This window comes from Rhinolophus ferrumequinum, chromosome 11, assembly GCF_004115265.2.
Source record: "Rhinolophus ferrumequinum isolate MPI-CBG mRhiFer1 chromosome 11, mRhiFer1_v1.p, whole genome shotgun sequence".
Classification (NCBI taxonomy): Eukaryota; Metazoa; Chordata; class Mammalia; order Chiroptera; family Rhinolophidae; genus Rhinolophus; species Rhinolophus ferrumequinum.
In genome coordinates this window covers 4632936-4658029 of record NC_046294.1, presented here as the reverse complement: position 1 = coordinate 4658029, position 25094 = coordinate 4632936, and the positions used below count along the sequence as shown (strand labels likewise).

Below are 25094 nucleotides of genomic sequence, written 5' to 3'. Positions count from 1 at the left end.
TACATCCGTCCTCTCACTTCCTTACTCATTCTTTCCTTCACTCATCAACAAGCCCTGTTAAGCACCTCCTTTGAGCCCACTTCGTACCCTTTTGGAGACAACTATCCCCAACAATTCCCAGAGGAACAGGAAAGTCATATTTTCCCTTTTTCCCCTCAAACCTCAAGCCACTAGCCCAAGTTTTTCCATGGCTCTGAGGGGTGAGGAGCCCACTGAAGCAAGACTGGGGGGATCGGGAGGGGACTCCCAGTTTCAGGACTAGGGAGAGAGCAAGAGGCTGGTCACGGACCAGAGATGCTCGGTTTACTGATTCCCACCTCACATTTCTCAGGAAAGTCCACCATCACTCAGCTCTGCCCTGCTTTTCTGTGTAAACTTCATTGGCCCGTCTCAAGATGTCAGTTTCCCCATATGTCAGGTGAAGTGGCCATACGTAGACTCTGCCCGCTCTGACCTTCTACTGGGAGTCTAGAGTAGGGATGACAGACATGACCACCGTGTACACAACCCTCTCCTGTATCCATAGCAGACATCACGAATCAACTGTTGCACATCCCATTGATTCCACACACGGCGTCAACATTCTTGTCGATTATTACATACTTCAGGCAGTTGGCCAGATCTGGGCTCCAGATCTGATCACTTCAGGTCAGAAAACACTAGTTCCCCAAACCATGTGTGAATGGAGCTGTTAGAAATCACTCTGTATTTTGAGAGCCTAATTATAGATCCAGTACGAGAGAGTCCTTTCTAACATGAGAGCCGCCCAACATTGCGGGGAGGCAGGGTAAGTTCTCTGTTACCAGACATATCCAAGCAGAGGGTCAGTGAATCTGGCAGGAGGATACAGAGGGACTTGGACCCTGAAAGGGGTGGCCCAGCAGCCCAGAGGTCCTGCCCAGCTGGGGGACTGCTCAGACAAAGGCCCGGGAGCAAGATCTTAGCACTCCTGGATGGGACACCCACTTTTGGGAACCACTGAACACCTGGGCAGCAGCAGGACAGAGGGGTTGTAGGGTGGACTGCTGGAGGCAGGCAAAGCTCTCACAGAAGGGTGCAGTTCTGGAAGCTCAAGGCCCAGGTGATCAGCTGCTTTCTCCTGGTAGTATAGGGCGGATAGCGGATTTCCTTGAGCTTCTCCAGGCCTGAGTGGGCCAGCAGGCAGGCGCGGTGATGGGAGAAGGTGTCAAAGGAGAACTTGCCGTGGTATTTTCCCATCCCGCTGTTACCTGCATGGACACAGAACACGCAGTCAGGCCCTCATAGCCAGCCGAGGCGACATCACACAGACCTGGGCTATGCCAGTTACACGCAGGGTGACCTGGGTGGGCTACTTTACCCCCCCGAGCCTCAGTTTTCCCATCTGTAAAGTGGGCTCATCTTCAGAGGCTGTGGGTGAAGGGTTTCGCCCTGAGCCTGGCACCAGCTCAGTAAACATTGGGGATAGCAGGTGCCGTGCCAGCTGTTAGGACAAGATAGGCAGACAGTGGTCAAGAATGTGTGGGGTGGAATCCCGGCTCTGAACTAGCTGTATCACCTTGGGTGGGTGACCACCTTGGTCTCCTTCTGCGACATGGGGTGACAATGGCACCCATCTCTTAGAGTCGTGGGGGTTGGGGAAGTGTTCAGAACCATGGACACAGTAAGCACTGTCTTGTTATGAGCCCTCAGTGTCTAGGCGGGGAGGCAGCCGAGGACCAGGCAGCTTCTGCACTGGGAAGCTCAGGGGACCCAGCCTGGTGGGGTTGGGGGTAGTCAGGGATGGCTTCCTGGAGTGAGTGAGGCCTCAGGGGTATGGAGATGACCAGATGAAGGGGATGGGTGTGGGCAAGAGGGACCCAGGCTAGGGGATGACTCAGAGAGCCCTGGAGGTAAGTGACCTGGTGGCCAGTTAGGACCTGGGCAGAGCTCAGTGTGGCTGGGGCAGCAGGCAGGGAAGGGGGGAGAGAACAGAGCAGGAAATCATGGCCAGCGCAGGATGGGCCGGCCTCCAGGAGTTGTGAGTCAGGGGCCTGGCGTGATGCCTGAGGGGCCTGGGAGCCCTGGGACGTTGTCCCTGGGAGCAGCAGGACCAGATCCACTCCCAGGCAGACCCCCACGCCTCCCTGAGGGGCGGGAGCTAGGACTGGAGACAGGCAGCCTGGTGGGCTGGGGAGCGGGGGTCCCAGAGCCGGGCACAGCAAGTCATGCGTTGGTTCTCCGCCTGCCGTGTGCTCCTGTGACACCGGCCACTCTCCAGGGCCAGGTCCTGCTGAGTGTGGACAAGTAGAGGGCATTCTCGGGCCTTCCCATTCCACGGAGGAGGACGGGGCTCAGAGAAGGGAAGTGGCTGCGCCTGAGGCCAGGCCTTTGCAGCAGGAATGGGCTGCGGGAGGGGTGTGTGCACTCACCTGGGCCTCCCTTAGGGGCAGGTGGATGACCCCTGGGGGTGTCGTGCTGAGGGGTGGACTGGGGCACTCGGGGTAAAGGAGCACACAGGCTGCCTGGGGGCTGAGGGGCAGACGGGAAGACGTGCCTTGTGGGGAGAGCAGGGGCCTGATCACAGTGTCTGTGGGCCCGCCCACGTGTAAATGCAGAGCTGGCTGGAGGGTTCCGCTCAGGACTGTGTGCGGGGAGCTGGGTGCCATTCAGTCAGTGAGATAAGAGAAGGCAGAGCTCTGCCCGCACCTACCCACTCCTCCGAAAGGCAGGCTACTGAGCGTCATGAACATGAAGCCGTCATTCCCACTGAAGTTTCCGCTGCTGGTCCGGGCCAGCACCTGCTTGACCACCTGGGAAGAAGCAGCAATGAGGCTGAGAGGCTGGACAGCAGAAAGCCAGCCGGCTGTCCCCAGGTCCCAGGGGCTCTGCCCAGCCCCCTCAGGGACCTGGAAGGGTCTAGTTCACCCTGTGAGCTGAAGGGGGTTGTGGGCAGCTGGAGTACGTGGCTGCGCAGCGGCTGCCAGCGAGCTCCCTACTTGGGACATGTTTACAGCACGTCTGCTCCCCTGTGCAGGGTGCTAGGACATAGACTCAGGCCCTACTGGCAGGTGGGACCCCAGCATTTGCCTGGGGACAGGGTGAGTGCAGGGTGGTCAGGGAGGTGTCCCAGGGGAGCAATGTCACGTGACTGCTGAGTCTCAAGGGGGCAGGAGTCATTCAGGCAGAGAGGAGAAGGGCCCGCAGCTCAGGGAGGGGGACAGGGAAGTGGGGTCGGGGGCTGTGGAGCAATAGTTCGGGGAAGTCAGATCGATCACGTGGTCAGATGGGAAACATGCACTTGGTCTTGGCTTGACTTAGCGAAGGCCCTTCCTCTTCAATCTATAGGTTTACTTGAAGAAGGAGAAGGACAGAAAAGATGAGCAGACACCAGTTTTGCACGAAAACTTCCCTGTACTTGGTTCCAGTGTGTGACCCAGAGATAATGGCTGGGTCAGGGCTTGTCTGAGGGGTAGAGGGGACCCCCCATAAGGGGGCTCAGAAATCACGTTGAGACCAGCAGTAATGACCGCAGAAGCTAGAGTAGGAAGCGTGGATGTTTGGAGAGGACAAAGGGCAAGTCACATGGGATGGGATGTGTCTTAGGTGTCCCAGTGTCCTGGGACCAGTACCGCCAGTCAGAAAACCCGGAAGCAACTATGATGCCACCTGGTCCCCGTTGCAAATACCTGGGTTGCATTTTCTAAAGTGAACAGAACCCACATACACCAGGGCTCCTGGAGGAATGGCTGATTGCAGGGCTGGGCAGGGAAAACACAGGAGGAGCCTCTGCATCTTGTAGACCCAGAAAGGAAGGAAGTGGTGAAAAAACAAAAAGATGGGCAGGTCTCAGGGACACAGCAGCTCCTAGTGACCAAAGCTGGGACAACTTGAGCAAGGAAATAAGGCGGTATTGGATTGTAACCCAGAGAATAAAGCAGATGCACACGAGTCCACGCTGATGTAAAGAAATGATTCAAGAGCCAAATCTTTCGTACAGATTCCATAGGACGTATGTAGATATCACCCCTTTGGCAGGTGGAGGTTAATCCACCCTCTTCCACGGAAGGTGGGCTGTACTTTGTGACTTGCTCCCAAGAATAGAGTAAGGAAAGGAAAAACAGGCCCTTCTCAGTGGAGACCAATGGCAGACATGACCGTGGCCAAGTGGGGAAGCTTAACCTCACCAGGGACGTGTGGCTCTCGTGTACCCGATATGATGGGCAGAGTTCAGCCCTCGCCTCTGTTGTGCTCTTTCATGAGAAAAACAACAGACCACTGACACTGGGGACTCTCTGCTGGAGACTGGCCAGTACCCCAAAGCGGAGAGACGATCGCAGGCCAGAGGAGCCATGACAACTAAATGCAGCGTGGGACCCTGGTTTGGATTCTGGGCAGAAAGAAAAACTGGCAAAATCTGAATTCAGTCTAGAGTGTAGTTAACTGTAATATACCAAATCAATGTCAGTTTCTTAGTTTCCACCCATGTAACCTGGGAACCTGGGTATAGGGTATATGGTGCCTGGAATACCTTTGCAACTTTCCTGGAAATCGAGTCATTCCAAAATAAAAAGTTATTTAAAAGAACATTGTCTAGGCTGAGATGGGTCTCATGAGAGCTGGTGGGAGGGCGAGATGTTCCCATGAGTCTCAGGCTGCCCCCAGGGTCTTGAACAGAGCAGGGGTCTGGAGGGGAGGGGAGGGGACGACCAGGGCTCCTTCTCAGCCTGCGTGTGCTGGTCACACCCCCTGGTCATTCCCCCAGGCTGTATGTGCCTTCCATGAGCCAGGCACTGAAAGGGGACACTGCGTCCCCAGGTCAAAATGATGAAGATGAGGTGGGACTGACCAAGAGGGGACCCTGGACCCCGAGAAGATCCCAAGGAGCTGCCCACTGAAGGCCCAAGAGAGTGTGGCCTAGATCGTAGAGGGAGGGAGGCCCAGCTGCTCCCGGAAGAAAGTAAGGGACAGAGCCAAGAGTGCCACCGTCCGTGCCACCATCCCAGAACTCCGGTGACTGCTCCAGACGGCCCAGGACCCTCTCCCCTCCCCCTCCCGGCCCCTCGGTCCTCTGCTGGCACTTGCCCCCCCTCTGTCCCGTCTGACCAGCCCTGCCCGAGCCCCCACCTGGTTGCTGGTGGAGAAGGCGTACAGGGCCAGGGGCTTCTCCCGACAGTTGATGAAGTCAATGGCCTCATCCAGGCTCCTCACGCTCAGGATGGGCAGGATGGGCCCGAAGATCTCCTCCTGCATCACCGGCTCCGTCTGCTGCACATTCACCAGCACCGTGGGGGCTGCCCGGGCACAGGGCACGGCTCAGCCCAGGGCTGGGGCCTCAGGCAGGGCTCCGGGACCTAGGGCCCCAGGCTGGAGGCCGCTCCAGGGAGAAGTCTCCCCACAGCCCCGAGAAGTGACTCGGGAGCGGGGCCTGTGGGGCCCAGAGAACCCCCTGCCTTGGTCTTATAGTCAGGGGGTGACCGGAATTCAGACCCCTGGATCCGAGGCCCGAGGTGCCAGCCTGTTGGAGCAGAAGCGCCACCGCTTCTGCAGCGCTTCAGCCCAGGAGATGGGGCCTGCTTTGTAATGACAGCCCAGCAGGTGCTCAGGACGGGCCTTTGGAGGTCAGGACCCGGGAATTGTGGGCTCACGGGACCTGGGATCACGGCCTGTGGAGCCGCAGAGCATGGGATGGAGGTTGGGGATTGAGCTCCCGGGAGCCCTGGAACACCAGGGGCCCAGCTCGGAGACGCCAGGGCGTGGGCCAGAGTGTGGAGTCATGGGGCCACAGGCTCAGACCGCAGGGACGTGGGGCATTCGCGTCAGGGACTCGTGGCAGCAGAGCCAGGGACCCGTCTGTGCTCCTGCAGTGGGGCCGTGGGAACCTCAGGGAGCAGATTGGGGACCCAGCCGTGGCCTGCAGTGTGGAAGGACCTTAGCTTCGGGGTGCCGTGGCGGGAGAGTGGGACTCACCGATATAGCGATCCCTCTCGTCGCTCTGGCCTCCGATGGCCACGCGGCCACAGCCCAGCAGGCCCTGCAGCCTCTGGAAATGCTTCTCATTGATGATGCGGCCCAGGTTTGGGGAGCTCCTGGGGTCGTCGCCATAGAAACGGGTGATGGCACTCTGCATGGCAGGCAGCAGCCGCTCCTGCATTTCAGGGCTGCACAGCACGTAATCGGGGGCCACGCAGGTCTGGCCCGTGTTGTAGCAGCGGAACAAGACCACGCGGTTGGCCACGGTCTGGGGGTCGCAGTTGTCGTCCACGTAGCAGGGGTTCTTGCCCCCCAGCTCCAGCGTGATGGGTGTCAGGTGCTCGGTGGCAGCGGCCATGATAATCTTGCCAACTCGAGGGCTCCCTTGGGACATGAGAGTTGGCCCTACATCTTCAAGTGGCCTTGGCACCACCTCAGATGTGCCCTCAGCCCCGCCGCTCAGGTCCTGCCCCTCCAAGGCCCAGAGGCCCAGCTGGTTTCCATCTGGGATGGTCCCCACCGCTGGCCACAGCCTCCTCCCCCCAGTGCCTTCCCAGCCCAGCTCTGGATGTCCCCACTTCCCCCAGGATACTGGCTGGGGCCACCCTCACCCGTGAAGAAAATGTAGTCAAACTTGTGTTTCAGCAACTGCTGCGTCTCCTCAGGCCCGCCCAGCACCACAGCAAAGCAGCTCTGCAAAGCAGTGGGTGGCTCAGGGGACACTGCCAGCCCCAGGGCGAGCCGGGCGGCCCTGGCAGAGGCAGGATGCTGATGAGGAGGGCCACTCTCACCTGGTCCAGGTACAGGGGCAGCACCTCGGCCAGGACCTTCTCTGTGCCCTGGCTTATTTCTGATGGCTTCAGCACCACACAGTTGCCTGCAGGGGCAGACAGGGGAGACACAGTGGGAGACCAGTGCCCCCACTGCCACCCAGGGGCTGGCCTCGGAAATCAGAGACACAGAGGGCATGGAAAGCTGGAGGCACCCCATAATGGAATTCTAGGGGCCCCTTTTGGGAAGGGCCATTGGGCTGGGAGGGCATGGGGCTCAGGATTCTCTGTTGACCTGCAGCGAGGGCGCCCACCAGGGGCACCAAGCTCAGGTTCACGGGGTAGTTCCAGGGGGAGATGATGAGCGCCAGGCCGAAGGGCTCCTTCCGGATGAAGGCGGAGTCCAGCTGCGTCATCTGTGGTGCAAGATGAACAGTGAGGCCCCACCAAGGACCACCCCAAAGCCCCCCTCCAGGGTCCTCAAGCTGCCTGTGCAATGGAGTCCCAATGAAAAGACAGAGGTCCCGAAAAAGTCAGTGACTCCGGGTCAGGGATGGCGAAAGGGCCTGGGCTAGAGCTGCCCCTGGGCACTGCCCCCCCACCCGGCCAGCTATTTACCAGGTTCTTGGCCACCGGCTCGTCCTTCGTCCAGGTGTGTAGACTCTTGAGGGCCAGATTGACCTCGTTCTGGCATACGATGAGCTCGGACAAGTCCGACTCAAAGAATGACTGGAGGGAGTGGGATGAGGGTCAGGCTCGGGGGAGGGTGGTGTGGGGATCTAGTGTGTGGAGTCCCCAGTTCCCACTAATGATACAGAGACAGCCTCCAGGGACTGCACAGCCAGTCCCCTAGGAACTGGAGGGAGTGTTGAGGCCCTGGGCCAGGTGGCCTGGGCTTCAGTTCCAGCTCTGCTACTTCTTGGCTGTGGTACCTTGGGCACGTGATACAACCCCCACCTGCCTCGGTGTCCCCATCAGTCACATGGGGACAACAATCGAAACTGCCTCCCAGGTTTGATAGAGCGGATGTTGTAAAGTGCCTGTATACACTGCCTGCCAGGGAAGGGTCTGTTAAATAAACAGGGATGAACTGGGGACACAGCCAGCTCCCCTCCCCTTCACCTTGCGCAGGTCCTGTGCCAGCGCCTCCTGCAGAAGCTTCTTGTGGTCCTGCAGGAAGCGTCCCAGACCCTTGAGCTGCGCTGCCCGGAACTCGGCAGGCCGCGTCCGCCCTGAGCGGAAGGCCTCTCGCAGTCGCTGCAGTGTGTCTGAGAAGGGGTCCATCCTGCCAGTGGGGAGAGGGGGGCAACATGGGCCAGGGTTCTCCCACCTTCTCGGGCACCCACCCCGCCTCTGCCTGTACCCATGTGGGCACACAGACACCCACACTGGGACTCACGTGTAACCCCAGAGGGCCAGGGCTGGCCCCGCACCCCCCAACACACGCATTCCACCCACATTCACTCCAGGCCCCCCTCCACCCAGAGCACAAGGCCACAAGCAAAATCGAGGAGCAAGGTTCCTTGGACGGTGGTTAGGGCCGCCTCTGGGCCTAACCCAGGCACTCTGCGGGTTCTTTGCTTCAGAGGCCACAGAACTTTTGCAGTGGCAGATGGGGAAACTGAGGGCAGAGTGTGCCACAGGTACCCAGAGCATGAGGAGGGTTCAGCTGTCTGCTCCGGGGAGGTGGTCCTGGAAGGAGGGTCCCAAAACAAGGAGCAGAGGAGAGCATCTGGTAGGCAGGACGTTATGGAAAGGCGGAGGTGGAGAGGTAGGTGGGCGGAGCTGGGACTGCACGTCTGTGTGTCTCTGTCTTTCTGTCCGTGCCTCTGTGTGTCTCTGTCTGTAGGTCTGTGTCTCTCTGTGTCTCTGTGTCTGTCTGGGTGTGTGATTGTCTGTGTGTCTATGCCTCTTTGCATGTGTCTGTCTCTTTGGGTGTCTGTGTGGAGGGTGGACATGGGTCTTTAGCAGCATCTCAGGGGCCCGAGCCCAGCACCTCTGCCTCAGGGCTTTGGCCGTGGAGAGACATGCGCTCACTCCTGGGACCTTGGGCAGTTCATGCTCCTCTCTGAGACGTAGGGACAGCACTGTCCGTGGACAGCATAGGCCTGGCCACCCAGACACCGGTGGACATTGTGGGCTGTGGTTATTATTCTTAGGAACAATAAGACAGAAAAAGCGACTGGTCCTGGCTTGGTGGGTTGTCCCAGCTGAGGCATGCGGGAGGTGGGAACAGATGGTGGGTGTGCCTCGGAAACAGCAGCAAACACACTGTCCCTTCCCCCTGGCAGCGAGGACCCCATTCCCATGGCGGCAGGGACTCCATACATGCTGTCCGGAGGAGGACACAGCCACAGTTGGTGCTCCCTAAAGACTTGTCTGCTCTCTGTGTCCAACCCTCGTCATGGGCTGGAAGAGGACGCGGGTCATGCCCCCCCAGGGGCCAGGCCCAGAGTGGGGTGGGGTCCCACCCAGAGCCCTGCCCCAGAGTTGCGGAGGGGCAGTGGGAAATCTGTCCCAGGCCCGTTTCCTCCTAAGCGCTTCCTGGAAGAGTTGGGTCAAGATAGGGCTGCTTTGGGTCCAACTCTGGCTGCTGGCACTGCCCACCCTCAGTCCCAGAGCTGGCTTGGAGAACGTTCCGGCCTCAGATGCCAGAGTTGCCCCAAAGCTCAGCCCCGAATGCCAGTATCACTCACCTGCCCTCACGCAGATGGGGTTCAAGCAGCACTTGGTTCCACACCCCTGCTCTAACTTCTCCATGGCTCCCTGGGCCTCTCTAAGACTCAGTGCCTCAGCCCTGAATCAAGGCCCAGGGTATTCCCTGCCTTTCTCAACTGTCACGGTCTGTGTCCCCACTGTGCACACCTGAAGTGTCTGGGGACAGCCTCAGGTATAGCTTGTCCATGGCCGAATCCCCAGGTCCAGCCCCACCAGTTGACTAATAAAATGAGGAAGCAGACCGCGGGGTGGGGGTGAGGTCAGCAGCGTCCCCAGAGGGGCTGGCGTTGGACAGCTGGCTCCTGTTTCTCATCCAAGGTGCTTCTTTGCCTTGCCCACCCCCTGCAGGGATTTATCCCATGCGGAGTGGACACACCGCAATACCCAGGAGGGGCAGCAGAGCTGTCACCTGGAGCTGAGCATACGGCATGCATCATCTCATCTGGACCTCACAGTTTTATCACCTCATTGTAAGGATGAGGGAACAGAGGCTCTGAGTGGCGACCTGGTTTGCCCTCTGCACAGCTGCTGTACAGGGGGTTCAGTGTGGTCCCACGGGTCCTCCCCCACAGGGCTGCCACCCTGCGCCAACATGTGTCTGCACTTTTTATCCATTTCTCAGCATCTTTCCACAGCTTCCAGATTGTCTACAATGAGAATGCAATTCTTCCAGAACCAGAAATGGATAGTGAGTGTTGCTTTTACAACCTGAAACCAGACTCGGTTCTGGCCTCCTCTCCCAAGAAGCTCCCGCATCCCCTCTCCTGACTCCCTAGCACAGCCCTGGTGACACCTGCCTGGTTCCAGTCTGTCTCTGATACCTCCCCCAGCCTGGGAGCCCCTTGAGGGAGGACGGGATCTGTCCCCACCCCTGGGGCCAGGCCAGCACAGGGCCAGGATGGAGGTTCCCCCGTGAGTGCTGCCAGGTATCTTTAGGGAGAAAAGTGAGACTCAGGCAGGAGAAGTCACCTGAGGACACGACACAGCCAGGGCAGCACAGCTCCCTGCAAGGAGCCCCGTGGCGTCACATCCCATTGCCCTTGTGCTGCTGCCCGCCAGTGCCTTTTACCCTGTGGCCCCGCTGCTCCGCCCTTTGCCTCACGGCCCCACGTACCCCAGTGTGGACGGCGACCTTGAATCCTTCACCATGCCTTTGACCTCTTTGCCTGACATTCTGCCTCAGATGCGCCAACTCTGCTCCTATCCAGGTCTCACCCTTGCCTCTGCCACCTGCCAGTCTTTCCAGGAGACACTGGCCACTGCCAAACCTCCTGTGCCCACACCTAGCAATGGAGTGGCATCCAGGGTGACCTAACAGAACCACGCGACCAATTCAGCCGCCTTATAGTTCACACACCTACTCTTCTCCTGACGTCGCTGCATCTGCCCCGGCTCAGCTGGTCCTGGAACAAGTCTGGCAACTCCAAGCTGGCAGGGAATTACCTGATAAGGAGAAAAATTCAGAGTGGATATGAGTGTGTGGGAGGGAATTACACAATGAAAATATCAGCGGGACCGTGGCAGCAAAGGCTGCCTTCTCCAGAAAGCCCTCAGCCACCTGAGCTCTACAGCCCACCAAGTCCTCATGTCTACCCCCCTCCCCAACCCTACACCACAGAGTTCCTGTATTTGCATTCTCCTAATGTGCCCGACTGGCACCCTCAGGACAGAGGAAGGTGCCATAGCTGTGGCAGCGAGAGCATGAATGGGCCAGGGCACCTGTGGCTGCAGTGTAGTGCAGCGTTCCTTTGTTCCTTTAGTCTCCTATTTACTGTGTGACCCTGGGCAAGTTACTTAACCTCTCTGAGCCTCTCTGAGGTAACAGCAGTGCTTAATTGTCATGGTTCTTGAGAGGATCACATGGGAAGATAAAAGAATAGACCAGAAACAGCACAGCTCCTGGCACAAAATCAGTGTTCCTAAATGTGGGCCCCTGATATTTCTGCAAGTGTTTCTAAGGCACCTACTAGGTTCTGGTTCCAGGCAGAGCGTGTGAGAACCTGTGTGCGCTTGTCTGAGGTCCTCCTTGGCTGTGATTGGAGCCAGCCCAGAGGGAGCTCACAACAAACCCTGAGCCTTCATCTTTAATAGCTTCAGATGTCAGTGCCAACATGATGCCAGGAAGGGAAGTCAGGGTAGGGGGTGAGGTGCAGCCATTGAGGAGGTCCGGCACCTCCAACCACTAGATTATGGGTGAACTGTATAGCAATAAAGCTATTAAAACAAAAGAAAACTGAACCACAAGAAGCCTGAAGAGCGAGCCCATAAGCAAATGAGAATATGCTCAACCTCCAGTCAGTAAAATGTAAAATGAAACAATTGTAAGACGCCTTTGCATACCCATTGTGTTAGTTTCCTGGGGCTGTTGTAACGGGATGACTGTAAGGGTGAAATTCAGGGCATCGATAAGGCACTTAGACTTAGCTAGTTTGCAGTTTAACTCACCACGTAGCTTGCTGTCTAGCCACCTGTAACTAAACCTAGTTTGTATGCACTTTGGTCCATCCTGACATTCAGCTATTTTCTATTTGTTTCTCCCCTACTGATTAACTGAAGAACTCTGTGTGTTCCCTTTCTCAAGGCTCCCCATACCTCGTTAATTAACAACATCCTAACATGGAAAAGAGCAATTTCTTAATCCTCGGGTGCCCGGACCCTGGAATCCAATTTACAACTCCCCGGCAGTTTTTACTAGTGATATATTCAAGTCCCAGACCATGACGGCCAAGCCCGAGTCCAGAATCTGAAGATAACATCCTCTTCAAACAAACCAGACCCCAGGAAGGATGTCAGCCCTCAATCCTGCCTGACCGACTCCCCTTTCCTGTATAAGAAAAAGCTAACCTGCAGTTAGTGCAGCTGCCTGTCAGGCTCTATCCTGGCAAAGGAGTCTCCCAGTATTTCTCTCTTACCCCTCTGTGGGGACAGAGTCCCAGAGAGCAGTTTCCAGGCTCTTGACCTCACGTGGAAAGGTGCTGGCTCGGGTAGTAGATGGCCATCCACTGTGGCTGGTTGGCCATCAGCTGTTACCGGTTAGCCATTAGCCACTGATATAACTGCCGTGGCTACGCTAGCAAGTGGGGGTTGGTTGGCAGAGAAGCAGATGGCGGATTGCGGCTAGCAAGTGCAGTTAGCAAGTGGATTGTGGATCGTGTTGCTCCTACTTCCTGTGTCTTGTCCAGCCACCAGCGAAACTGGGGTGCAGGAAGGCCTCTTTTTGGGGTGCTGGTGGATGTTTGCTTTTGGGTCTCGATCAGCCGCCATCGAGAATATAGTGGTATGAATCCCCTGTCTATGGCTCCGTTGTTGTTCCTTTTTGGCCTCACCATGTCCTGCGTTCTTGTGCGGGGAACGGGATCGGAGACCCCGCAATGACACTGTCCGTCTCAGCAGCTGTCCACTCTCAGACTCTGGACTCTGACACAGTGACCCATCCCCTCCCACCAGTGTTTCTCTCCTTACAACCCATGGCAGCCGTCATTTTTGGACATTTTTGGACACTGCCATGGGCATTTTCTCTCTTCCTAACTTTAATAAAATCCTTTTTCCTCACTCTCCCACTTTGTAGAGTCTGTGAATGCTTTCACTTTTTGTGGATGACCAGGGGTGAATTCCACGCCACAAGAACGACCACAGACATGGGGGCTGAAGACAACAGAAATGTATTGCCTCACGGTGGAGGCCAGAAGAGCTGCAGGGCCATGCTCTTTCCCGAGGCTCTCAGGCCTGGTGACCTTAAAAATAAAAGTCAGTTATTTTATTAGGTTGGTGCAAAAGTAATTGTGGTTTTGCGATGATTTTTCAATCTTTTTTTTTTTTTTTTTTGCACCAACCTAATACCAGTAAAAATGGGTTCATTTGGTAACAGCAAAGAATTGCAATTTGGGACAAGCAAGCTATAGCAAAAACCATAGGCAAGTCCAACAAACAAAGGAGAGAAACATTTTTTTATGGAGAAAATAACTTGACACGGCCGTAAGATTGTAAGTGGTGTTGAGACCATGTGGATAGTACTTGTGACTGAACCCTGGGAAGGCATGTATACAAACATTTAAGATTTGGCAGTGGGGGTGGATTATCTCTTTGTTCGGACGCCGCCCAAGACAAGCCTGTTGAGTAAATTTCTTGGTCATTAAAACTGCCACCTACGGATCTGCAGTGACCTGACTCTTTCTCTACCCATTCCCTGCCCTCTTCCTAAGGGGCAGGTTTCAGATCACACCCAGGAATCTCCCGAGGAGATTTCAAACCAAAGTCTGCCATCGTTGAACATTTACTTAGGATTACTTTGCATATTTTTAAACATCAGACCTTGAGTGTTGGATTCTACTGATCTTTTCATAACTGTTACCAGAAAACAAAGTTCCTCGGTAAACGTCACAGTAATGAATTCCAGGACGTACCAACTAAGCAACACAAACAGAGCCGAGCGAGCAGTGGGTTTATGAAAAGAAAGGAAATAGGACAGGACACTCTCAAGATGGCGTGAGAATGGACAGAGGAAGAGCAACTGCACCGAAGAACAAAGAGGCTTGGGGTTTTATTCGAATAAGGGCGTGAGATATTCAAGATTTAGGGGTGGTGTGGCAGGCGTTCTCAGGGAGGGTCCCTGCTGTCCTCGCTGACCACTCATTCTGTGGGGAGGTGGGATTCCCTTGTTTTTACGTGACCCGTGTCAGAACTGTGATGGCGACACGAGGTAGAGATTTTTCCCTGCCCGCAATGCTAATAGTTATGGTTAGCTGTAGCTGCATCTTTTCTTCAGAATGATCTCATCTCTTCCTTCCTTTGTTTCCTTCCCTCTCTCCTTGAGGCCCTGTTCTTTCTGCCGATGGTAACACAACTTGCTTTGTTTCTCAGCATCCTATTTCTGAGGTTTGCCCACCCTGACTGGTGTTGAATAAACACACCACAGTTGGCCCACTGTTGATGGGCATTAGGGAGTGCTCCCTATTTGGCGATTACAAACGTGGCTGCAAGTACCCCTGGGTGCCTGTGTCTTTGTGTTGCCCTTGGGTGTGTATCTGGGAGTGAAATAGGTAGGGATACGTAGTGTACACTTTAACTTTCCCAGGTATTGCTGTATGTGGCCTGGACATTGCCTCCAAAGAGACTAATTAAAACTCTCCTAACACTATGAAAGTTCTCTTTGCTTTGTGTCTTCTCCAACACTTGGTATTGTTGGACTTTTTACTTTTTACCAATGACTGTAGTGGGTTGCATGGTGCCCCCCACACACAAACGTATGTCCATGTCCTAACCCCTGGAATCTATGATTGTGATCTTATCTGGAAAAGGGGTCTTTACAGGTATAATTAAGTTAAGGATCTTGAGATGAAATTATCCATGATTGACTGGGTAGGCCCTAAACCAATGACAAGTGTCCTAAGAGAAACAAAGAGATATTTGAGACAGAAGGCCCTGGTGAGGACGAGGCAGAGACTGCAGTGACACAGCCAGAAGCCAAGCAATGTGTGGCGCCACTGGAAGTTGGAAGAGGCAGGAAGGAGCCTCCCCGAGAGCCTGCAGAAGGAGTACGACCCTGGGACACCTTGATTTCAGACTTCTGGCCTCCAGAACCATGAGAGAATAAATACCTATTTTTTCGTGGCCGAGTTTGTGGTATTTGTTATAGCAATTCTGGGAAACTGACACAATGGGTATATGAAGGTATCGTACAACTGCTTTATTTTACATTTTATCAGTTGTTATTAACGTTGAGCATATTTTCATTTGCTTATGTGCTATTCAGGCTTCTTGCCGGTTCAGTTTTTTGCTTTATTTTCTAATGTGTTGTTTTTCATTTGTCTTATTGATTTGCAGGAATTATTTATATCTTCGCAATAGTAATCCTTGGCCAAGTATCTCTTTTTTTTTTAAGTTAAACTTTGTTTTCTAGAGCAGTTTTAGGTTCACAGCAGAATTGAGCAGGAAGTACAGAAATTTCCCATGTACCTCTTGTCTCTCCCCCCTACACACACACACACACACACACACACACACACACCAGAGTGGTGCATTTGTCACAATCGATGAACCTCCACGGACACGTCATTATCACCCAAAGTCCACAGTTTACGTGAGGGTCCACTCTTGGTGGTGCACATTCTCTGGGTTTGGACAGCTGTATAAGGACATGTATCCACCCTTGTATTATACGGAATAGTTTCACTGCCCTAAGAGTCATCTGTGCTCTGCCTATTCATTCCTGCCTCCCACTTAACCACTTACTTTTTTACTGTCTCTGTAGTTTTGCCATTTCCAGAATGTCATATAGTGGGAATCACACAGTATGTAATGTTTGCAGACTGGCTTCTTTGACTTTGTAATAACGTTTAAGATTCCTCCATGACTTTTCACGGCTGAGAGCTCATTGATTTTAGTGCTGAGTAGTATTCCATTGTCTGGATGGACCATAGTTTTTTTATCCATCACCTGCTGAAGGACATTCTGATTATTTCCAAGTTTTAGCAGTTATGGAGAAAGCTGCTGTAAACATCGTGTGCAGGATTTTGTGTGGACATAAGTTTTCAGTGTCTTCGGGTAAATACCATGGAACACAATTGCTAGATTGTATGCTAAAAGTATGTTTAGTTTTGTAAGAAATTGCCAAATTGTCTTCCAAAGTGGCTGCACCATTTTGCGTTCCCACCAGCCGGTGATGAGAGTTCCTGTTGCTCCACGTCCTTGCCCGCATTTGGTGTCGTCACTGTTCTGGATTTTGGCCGTTCTAACATGTGTGTAATGGTATCTCATCATTTTAATTTGCAATTCCCTGAAGACACGTGATGTTGAACATTTTTTCATGTGCATGTTTATCATCTGTATGTCTTCTTTGGTCAGATGTCTGTTTAGGTCTTTTGCCCATTTTTAAATCGGGTTGTTTATTCTTTCACCAATTCCGCACTGTCTTATTTACTGTAGCTTTATGGCTAATAGTCTGCCAACATTCCCAGTCATTATTGCTGCAGATATCGCTTCTGTTCCTTTCTCTCTTTCTTCCCCTTCTGATTAGTCCCACTGCCCACATGTTCCATGTTTGGTAGATGGCTCACAGTTCTTGGATATTCTGTTCTGTTTTATTTTTTTCCAGTCTCCTGTTTGCTCTTCATTTTAGGAAGTTTCTGTTGTCATATCCTCAAGCTCAGAGATTCTTTTCTTAGCCATGTCCAGTCTACCAAGAAACCCATCAAAGGTATTCTTCATTTCTGTTACAGTATCTTTTTTTAGTCTCTAGCATTTCTTTTTTGATTCTTCCTCAAGATTTCCATCTTTCTGCTTACGTTATCCATCTGCTCTTGTATGTTGTCTACTTTTTCCATTAAAGCCTTTAGCATGTTAGTCATAGTTTTAAAAAATTCCTCATCTGATAATTTTAACATTCTCGTCATATCCGAGTCTGAATTCTGATGCTTGTTCAGTGTCTTGAAACCTTTTTTTTGCTTTTTCGTATGCCTTGTAATCTTTTTCTGAAAGGCAGACGTGATGCACTGGGTAAAAGGAACTGTGGTAAATAGGTCTTTAGAAATGTAGAGGTAAAGTGGCCAAGGAGAGGAAGCTTTCTGTGGTCCCACAATTAGGTCTCCATCTTTTGGTGAGGCTGTGCGCCTGGACTCTGAACTTCACAGAGCTTCTCCATTCCCTTCTACCACCCTTAGATGGAACAGGATGGCTAGAGTGGCCTGGAGTTCAGTATTTTCCTTACTCCACAGGGAAGGCTAAAGGAGGCTGGAGTTGGGGCTTAACCTATCCTCCCTCCAGGTAGGTTAAACTCTAGTAGTTTCCCCTGAGGGCAGGGCTTGCTAAGAAGAACAGAATATTCTGGTATTTTTCAGGTGTTTCCTTTCTCCCTCCCTCTGCCAGAAGCACTAGGAGATTTTTCTCCTATATTTATTATGAGGACCTGGTGGAGCTCTCAGAGGTCAAACTCACAAAAGTGTGGGGGGCTTCGTTATGACTGGGTTCCCCTGGAGTTTTTAGTTCTCAGAATTGTCCACACTGAGCCTCCAGAAATTCTTCAGTTACAGCTCAGGTTTTCCTACCCAACATTGGTGTCTGCAGAGGTTTCTGTTCAGAGGCTGTGTTTCTGCTCTGGAGAGTTGTGGCTCTCTGTATCTGTCTGTCTCTCCACTTTGGGGGCGGGGGGCAGCACTTTGCACTGTGACCTCATTTCTCTGACAGATCCAAGAAGAGTTGTATTTCCGCTTTGTACTTGTTAAAATGGAGTAGTAACTTCTAAGCTCCTTACTAGAAGCCAAGTAAACCTCTTGATAACCTCTTCTCTGAGTTGACAGCTTGTCTTCCCACGCTGATTATAGTAGCTTTTGTGCATTAGATCTTAATGTTGAGGAAGAGAAAAGCAAGCCTGACATCCAGGAGCTGGGTTGGCTCTACCAGCTAGAACGTGTTCTCCTGTCCAATGTGAACAATTTCACAGAACAGCAATATCCAGCAATGCCATTCTGTGCCCATAATGCATGAAGACAAAAACAAGACCGTTCCATACACACGACTGAACACAGACAAACATGACCATGGTCAGATCACACAAATGACCTAATATTCCTTTATCCTGGCTGATCTGAGTCACTGTTGCTGCTGGACCAATTGTAGCTTGACCCTCACGCTAGTCTGCATCTCTATAGATAGGATTTATAAAAACATCCCTTCTTCTAATAGCACCCAGTCCAGAGTAAAACCCAATTTCCTTAAGGCTTTCCCCAAATTTCCTGACACAAAAACAAATTCTAGGGGCAGCCAGATGGCTCAGATGGTTAGAGCACAAGCTCTCAACAAGAAGTTTGCTGGTGGACTTGGAGCTGAGCTGCACCCTCGACAACTAGATTGAAGGACAATGACTTGGAGCTGATGGGCCCTGGAGAAACACTGTTCCCCAATACTCCCCAATAAAATTTATTAAACATACACACACACAGACACACACACACACATACACACACAGACACACACACACACATACACACACAAACCCAAATTCTACGAGTCCCTCTTACTGAGACACCTATCAGTTCCCCAAGCTCTCACCAGCAATCAATCCAACTTGTTCAAAGGTAAGTGTGTTTTCAGTGTCTTTGGCTAAAGATGTAGTTTATTTGACAATATGTAGTCCAAGTTACTTTTTTTCTTTAAGATTTATGCTTTTTATACCTTGTTTAAGGAATCTTTCTCTACCCAAAGGTTATAAAAAATTGGGAGAAGGGAGGTATTTGCTCCCAAAACTTGGCTTTTCATGTTGAATTCTGCTGGGATTGATTTACTTTTGTGAATGGTGTGAGGTAGAGAGCTAATTTAATTTTTTTCCCATAAAAATAACCAGTTGTACTAGCAATTGGCTGGATGATAAATCATTTGTGGTTAAGTCTATTTCTGGGCCGTATACTCTGTCCCATTGATATTTTTTATTTCTCTGTTATACAAATACCATACTGTCTTAAATACTATAGTTTAACAAAATGTCTTGAAATTGACTAGGACAAGTCTCCCTACTTTGCTTTTCTTCCAAATTATCTTGGCTTATTTTTGGCCAATTTATTTTCCATAAACATATTAGAATCAGCTCATGAAGTTCCATGAAAATTTCCACTGGGATCTTGATCCGAAATGTTTAAATTTATAGATCATTTTTGGTGAATCTGACACATTTATGAATTTTCTCATCCATGAACATGGTATATCTTTCCACTTGTTTAGCTCTTTGTTAATGTCTTTCAATACAATATTGTAATTTTTTCCACTAGCACATCTTTAGTTAGCTGTATACCTAAGTAGTGTGTTTTTTTTCCTATTCTAAAAATTACACTTTCTAGAAATGTGTAGGTGGAGTATGAAAGTGCAATTTACTTCTTTGTATTAATCTGATTTTTATTATTATTTCTAACAGTAATGGGGTTTTCATTTAAATGAAGATAACATCTGTGGAAATTGACAGTTTTGCTTTTTCCTTTTTAATTCTAACACTTTATTGTTTTTTCTTGTTTTATCACGTGGACTTTGACCTCCAGTACAATGTTGAATAGAAGCAAATGACAGTGGGAATTATTGTCTAGTCCTTGTTTTTAGTAGAACTATGTCTAACAATTCATCTTTAAGTATATTTTCTGTAGGTTTTTGGAAGATTTCTTTAACAGGTGAAGAAAATTCCCTCTTATACCTAGCTCGATGAGGAATCTTGCTTTGTTTTGTTTATTTTAAATTATGAATGGATACTGAATTTTATCGAATGTTTTCTCTTTGTTGAAATGATCATATGCCTTTTCTCCTTTAATTTACTAATACGTTGAGTTATAATAGAAGACATTGTTTTTTGTGTATTGTAAGATTAATTTTACAATATTATAAAATAAAATATTAAGCACTTTTACATCTCTGTTCATACATGAAATTGACCTACCATTTCTTTTCTCTTACTTCTTTTTTTTTTTTTTTTTTTTTTTTTGTATCAAGGATGGACTAGCTTTGTGAAGTAAATTGGAGAACATTCTCTCTTTTCTGTTCTCTGGAAAATGCATGTAAGATTGGGATTGTCTGTCCCTTGACTGTTTGGTAAAAAGTCTACCTATAAACCCAACTGGCCTAAAGATTTCTTTGTTGTTGTTATTGTCATATGTGTGCGTAAACGAGCAGAGAATAATATAATGACTCCTAAGGCGACTGTGTGAGCTTCTAGGAAGGCTCCCACTGAGCTTTGCCTCTGGGTACTCATGTCTCTGTGTTCTAATCATGTCCCCAGAGGCTGTGCTGGGCCTCCTGAGTTGCTTCTAAAGAACAGAATACAGCAAAAGTGATGGGATGTCAGGGATAAGCCTAGGATTTAAAGGATTATGATTCATAGAACATTTAAAGGAGTATACACCATGACTTAGTGGGAATTTATCCCAGGAAAGCAAAGGTGAGTCAACATAAGAAAACCAACCAATGCAATACACCACATTAATAAAATGAATGGAAAAAAACACATGATCATATCCATAGAGATAAAAAAATCAACAAATTCAACACCTGTTCATAAGAAAGGAAGGAAGGAAGGAAGGAAGGAAGGAAGGAAGGAAGGAAGGAAGGAAGGAAGGAAAGAAGGAAAGAAGGAAGGAAGGAAGAAAGAAAAACACCAAACTAGGAGGGAACTTCTTAACACGATAAAGGGCATTTATAAAAATTCCACAGCTAACTTAGTTCTCAGCAGTGAAAGAGTGAAAGTTTTCCCCCTAAGATCAGGAACAAGACAAGGAGGCCCACTTTCACCACTGCTCTTCAATATTTTACTGGAAGTCCTAGCCAGAGTAATTCTGTAGGAAAAAATAAATAAAAAGCATCCAAATTGGAAAGTAAGAAGTAATACAATTTTTATTTGCAGGTGATATGATTCTACATATTAAAATCCCAATGAATACACACACAGGCACACACACACACAAACTACTAGAGCTAGTAAATAAATGCAGCAGAGTTATGGGGTACAAAATCAGCACTCAAAAATCAGTTGCAGGTCAGTCCCCTCTGCTGGCACTTCTGGGCCACCTCGGGCCAGCCGTCCACCACAGGAGCGAGCCAGCTGGCAGCCTTGGGTCCACCATGCTCTCTGGCGGTAACATCCCCATGGGATGGGCTTCAGTCACCCCTGAGCAAATTCTGTGTCTGTTTATGAGAACAATTCTACTGGTGCCCCGAGAGAATACCCACCTTCAGCATGACTTACAATTCCTGGATAATCGCCTTTTGTGAAAAGCTGTGAAAATCATTTCTCTAAGTTCCGTCTCTTAGTTTTCCTTAAGGACATCCAGAAACCATGAACAGCTTTAGTAATGAAGAGTATGACTGCCATTTCCTCTTATGAAGACTTTACTGCCAAGGACATTCTGGACCCCAAAAACACGAATGAACTTTCTTCTCATGATGGTAAGGATACCTGCCTTCTATGCTGCGGGCCTGGGAAACACTCTAAAGAAACATCAGAAACAGTTAAAAGCTCTTCCTCGGAGCACCCTCTTTTATGAACTCAAAAGCAATGAGAGTAGAACCATAGTGAAGTCCCTAGTTGCCATCAGGATAGGATCTGACTGTGCCAGCAAGACTGTGCCAAGTATTGGGGTGTCCCCAGAGAACATTCTATATGCAAATTCTCATAAACAAGTGTCTCAGATTAAACATGCTGCCAATAATGGAGTCCAGATGATGACTTTTGACAGTGCAGTGGAGTTGATGGAAGTTGCAAGGTACATTCAAGGGCAAAGTTGGTTTTCCATATCGCCGCTGTTGATTCCAAAGCACTCTGTCACCTCAGAGTGAAATTCGGTGCTACCCTCCAAACCAGCAGGCTGCTCAGGGAATGAGCAAAAAAAGTTCAATGTTGATGTCCCTGGTGTCAGCTTCCACGTGGGTAGTGTCGGTACTGACCCACAGGGCCTTCCAGCAAGCCACCTCGGATGCTTGCTGTGCCTTTGACATGGCAGCTAAGGTTGGTTTCTACATGTATCTGCTTGGTATCGGTGCTGGCTTTCCTGGAACTGAGGATGTAAAGCTTAGATTTGAAGAGGTCACCGGTGTCATCAAGCCACCACTGAACAAGTACTTTCCGTCACACTCAGGAATGAGACTCCGCAGAGCCAGGGAGGTATGTTGCATCAGTTTTCATCTATGCAGTTAGTCATAGCCAGAAAAACCCGTATGAAATGTCTACAATAAGCAAATCTATGGAGACAGAAAGCAGAATGATGGTGACCAAGGGACTGAGGTGGGGGGATGGGCGAATGCCAGGTGATTGTTCACTGGGCGTGGGGTGTTCTGCTGGCGTGATGGAAAAGTTTTGACACTAGAAAGAGACGGTGTTTGCACAACCTCATATGTGCAGAAAACGCCACTGAATTGTAACTTTAAAATGGTTAGTTGTATGTTATTTGAGTTTCACCTCCACAAAAACAAAAGACTATGATTCCATTTGCTCCTGCTCTTTCTGGTCCCTGTGGCTGTGTACTCTGATGAAGCCAGCTGCCCTGCTGTGAGCTGCCCCATGGAAAGGCCGCATGGCAGGAACTGAAGGTGACCTCCAGACAACAGCCAGTGAGGAACTGAGGCCCTTAGCCCAAGAGACTTCAAGGAACTGAATCCTGCCAACGGCCAGGGGAGGGAGCTTGGAAGTGGGTCCTCTCCCATCTGAGCCTTGAGACAGCTAGCGTTGACCTTAAAAATAAAACAGTCCGTTATTTTACCAGCAAAAGAAAGTTTATTCGAGAACAATAAAGAATTGCAATGAGGGACAAGTAAGCGATAGCAAAAGCCCTGGGCAAGTCCAGTGAACAAAGGAGAGAAAAGTTATTTTATGGAGAAAAAGGAGGACGTTGGAAGGGTTGTTGTGTTTGAAAGTTCACTGGAGAAAGGCAAGAGTTGGGGAGATGATAGTTTCTCATTAGTTGAGTTGCTGGGGTCATCGACTTCCTGTAGGAGAGGCAATGTACGGATTTTCCTGCTGGGGCCTGTAATTGATTCCTTGTGCGGAAGCTGTAGTTGACAATTCTTCAATTCTTCCTATAATTGACATGGAGTCGTAGTGTGTGAGAGCTCCACTTCAGTCTCCCGACTTTATTTTAGTGAGGTTTCCCTTTATTAATGTTCACATTGGCATTCTGGCTGATGCCTTGACTACAGACTCATCACCTCAGTGTAGGATAACTGCTATGGACATTCCTGTTCAAAGAGGGAGGATATGGGAGGGAGGCACAATAAGGCTGGACTGGTCCAAAGCAATTCTGAAATCCAGCCAGGAAAATGTTGGACGTTCTTTGATCAAAAGGTTCCAAAGTTCTTTGATCAGATTCCAAAGTCTTGGAAGAATTCTCCATTGCTCTTGACTCTGCTCTCTGGATCTTGGTCCTCTGACTCATCCTTCCTATTTCAGTAAAGGGGGCACATGTTTGCTGCTGAGTGGTTTTCTCAGCCTGCTTCTTGCCAGGAGAATTTTGGGCTCTGAAGGCCCTTTGTTTTGTATTGTCTGAGTCTTTTCAGTCCCAGCTGGCAAATTTTCTTAAAAACATGGTGGAAATTCTGTAAATCTCATCGAGGTTCAGTCCATTTAATGAAAGGTACCTCCACAGAACTTTCTGACCCCTTTTCTGTCTTGGGCTCCAGCTGAGAAGGCTGAGGACCTACAGCCCTTAAGCTTCCTGGAGGCTCCATTGTTCAACAACATGGTCACAATCTTGGCTTTATCTCTCGGTCACAACTTTTTCCTCACAGTGCTCAAAAGCCTTTTCTTAATTATAGCGTCTTTTCCTGCCTGGAATCTTAAAAGCCAGGCTCCTTTTTCCCCTAGATTTTTAAAATAAACATAAAACACACAAACATAAAATTACTATGTCAGACATAATTGACTAGTGTTATTGAGCATATTTCCAGGCGCTTGTTGGCTCTCTGCGTGTCTGTGAAGAAACGTCTATTCAAGTGCTTTGCCCATTTTCAGATTGGTTGTTTTTTTCTCATTGAGTTTTAGGATCTCTCTATATACTTTACATATTAATTCCTTACCAGGTAGATGATTTGCAAATATTTTCTCCCATTCTGTGGGGTGGATAGTGTCTTTTGATGCACAGAATCTTAACATTTTCATGAAGTCCAATTTGTCTATTTTTTTCTTTTGTTGCCTGTGGCTTTGTAAGTCCTGGATCTTTTGATTGACAGTCCTCCCTTCCACTTATCTTCTCTTGCATTTCACTATAAACAACGGGAAGAAACCAGGCAGTGCCTTCAGCACTTGACTTGAGAATCCCCAGACACATTTTCCACTTTTTACATAACTGCAGGTGACACTGTTGCCGTGCAAAAGGTCCAGCTCTTTGCCACACAAAAGCCAAAACTCAAGAGGCAAGATTGGTGGAAAGATAAGCAGTTTTATTCCAAAATGCCAGCATTAAGGGAAGACAGTGGATTACCTGTCACAAAGACTGCCTTCCCCCTCTTAATACCGCCAAAGGTTTTATAGACACGCAAGGAGGAACAAAACAAAGGAAGGAGAAGTTGGCCAGGCCACCTCAGGAAAAAGCACTTCCCAGAGGTCCATCTGCTCCCGGGTCAGGAGTGAATCCCACACAGATGCAAAAAAAAACCCCTCCCAAGTTATTAGGCCAGGTATGCACACTGGTCTGAGGTAAACAGAATCATTGGAGCTGGTATGCCTAGTAAATGCACAGTAAACAGACAGAGTCATCAAGATTTGGTGGGAGGAGAGAGAGGAAAAGAAAGGGAAAACATTTTTCAAAAAGTCCCAAGCCAAACCACTGTCAAATCGCATTCCATCAGAGGTTTAAATTTCAAAAATAGAAGATATAGGGTCACTGTCACTATACCCCCTGTCCTTTGTTCATTTTATTTCTATAAAATCAGTAAGGTTAGATTAGAGGAAACAAACAGCTACATTACTCCTGATAAACAGATTAAGACAATATTGCTACTTCCCGCTGAGAGTGGGCGTCGTCCCTGCCTATGGGCACACGAGTTCTTTGCTGTTCTATTATAGCAGGGAGGGAGCTATGCGAGAACTGCAAGAGGAAAAAACCAGGCTACTTGGTCAAGCGGCTGCTGACATGGCTTGTCATTCTCAGGAGGGACGAGTTGGAAACCTGTCTGGTGACCATCTGGAGATGAAGCTGTTCTGTCCTAGGTGATGCA

The 25094-nt window shown here is 49.9% G+C and overlaps 1 protein-coding gene and 1 pseudogene across 1 annotated transcript; one reads left to right on the top strand and one right to left on the bottom strand.

Moving 5' to 3' along the window:
• Positions 1 to 1015: 1015 nt before the first annotated feature.
• Positions 1016 to 10698, bottom strand: LOC117029794 (aldehyde dehydrogenase family 3 member B1). The gene is made up of 10 exons (XM_033118968.1): positions 10534 to 10698; positions 7824 to 7986; positions 7320 to 7430; positions 6997 to 7117; positions 6723 to 6808; positions 6543 to 6624; positions 5929 to 6315; positions 5086 to 5252; positions 2672 to 2771; positions 1016 to 1229 (listed from the first exon to the last, which is right to left on the bottom strand). Exons 1-10 carry the CDS (start codon positions 10590 to 10592, stop codon positions 1045 to 1047), a joined length of 1461 nt encoding a protein of 486 aa, XP_032974859.1. The 5' UTR covers positions 10593 to 10698; the 3' UTR covers positions 1016 to 1044.
• A 10524-nt stretch (positions 10699 to 21222) lies between these two features.
• Positions 21223 to 23588, top strand: LOC117030807 (ornithine decarboxylase-like; annotated as a pseudogene).
• The last annotated feature ends 1506 nt before the right edge of the window (positions 23589 to 25094 follow it).

What these genes read in the sequence shown, in the direction of transcription:
- LOC117029794 (XM_033118968.1), bottom strand. Translation starts at nt 10,592, where the DNA reads ATGTCAGGCAAAGAGGTCAAAGGCATGGTGAAGGATTCAAGGTCGCCG. An exon ending in TGCCCCTGTACCTGGACCAG is followed by an intron (nt 6,625 to 6,722) that starts GTGAGAGTGGCC and finishes ACTGCTTTGCAG; the next exon opens with AGCTGCTTTGCTGTGGTGCT. An exon ending in CGAGAGGGATCGCTATATCG is followed by an intron (nt 5,253 to 5,928) that starts GTGAGTCCCACT and finishes GTGCCCGGGCAG; the next exon opens with CCCCCACGGTGCTGGTGAAT.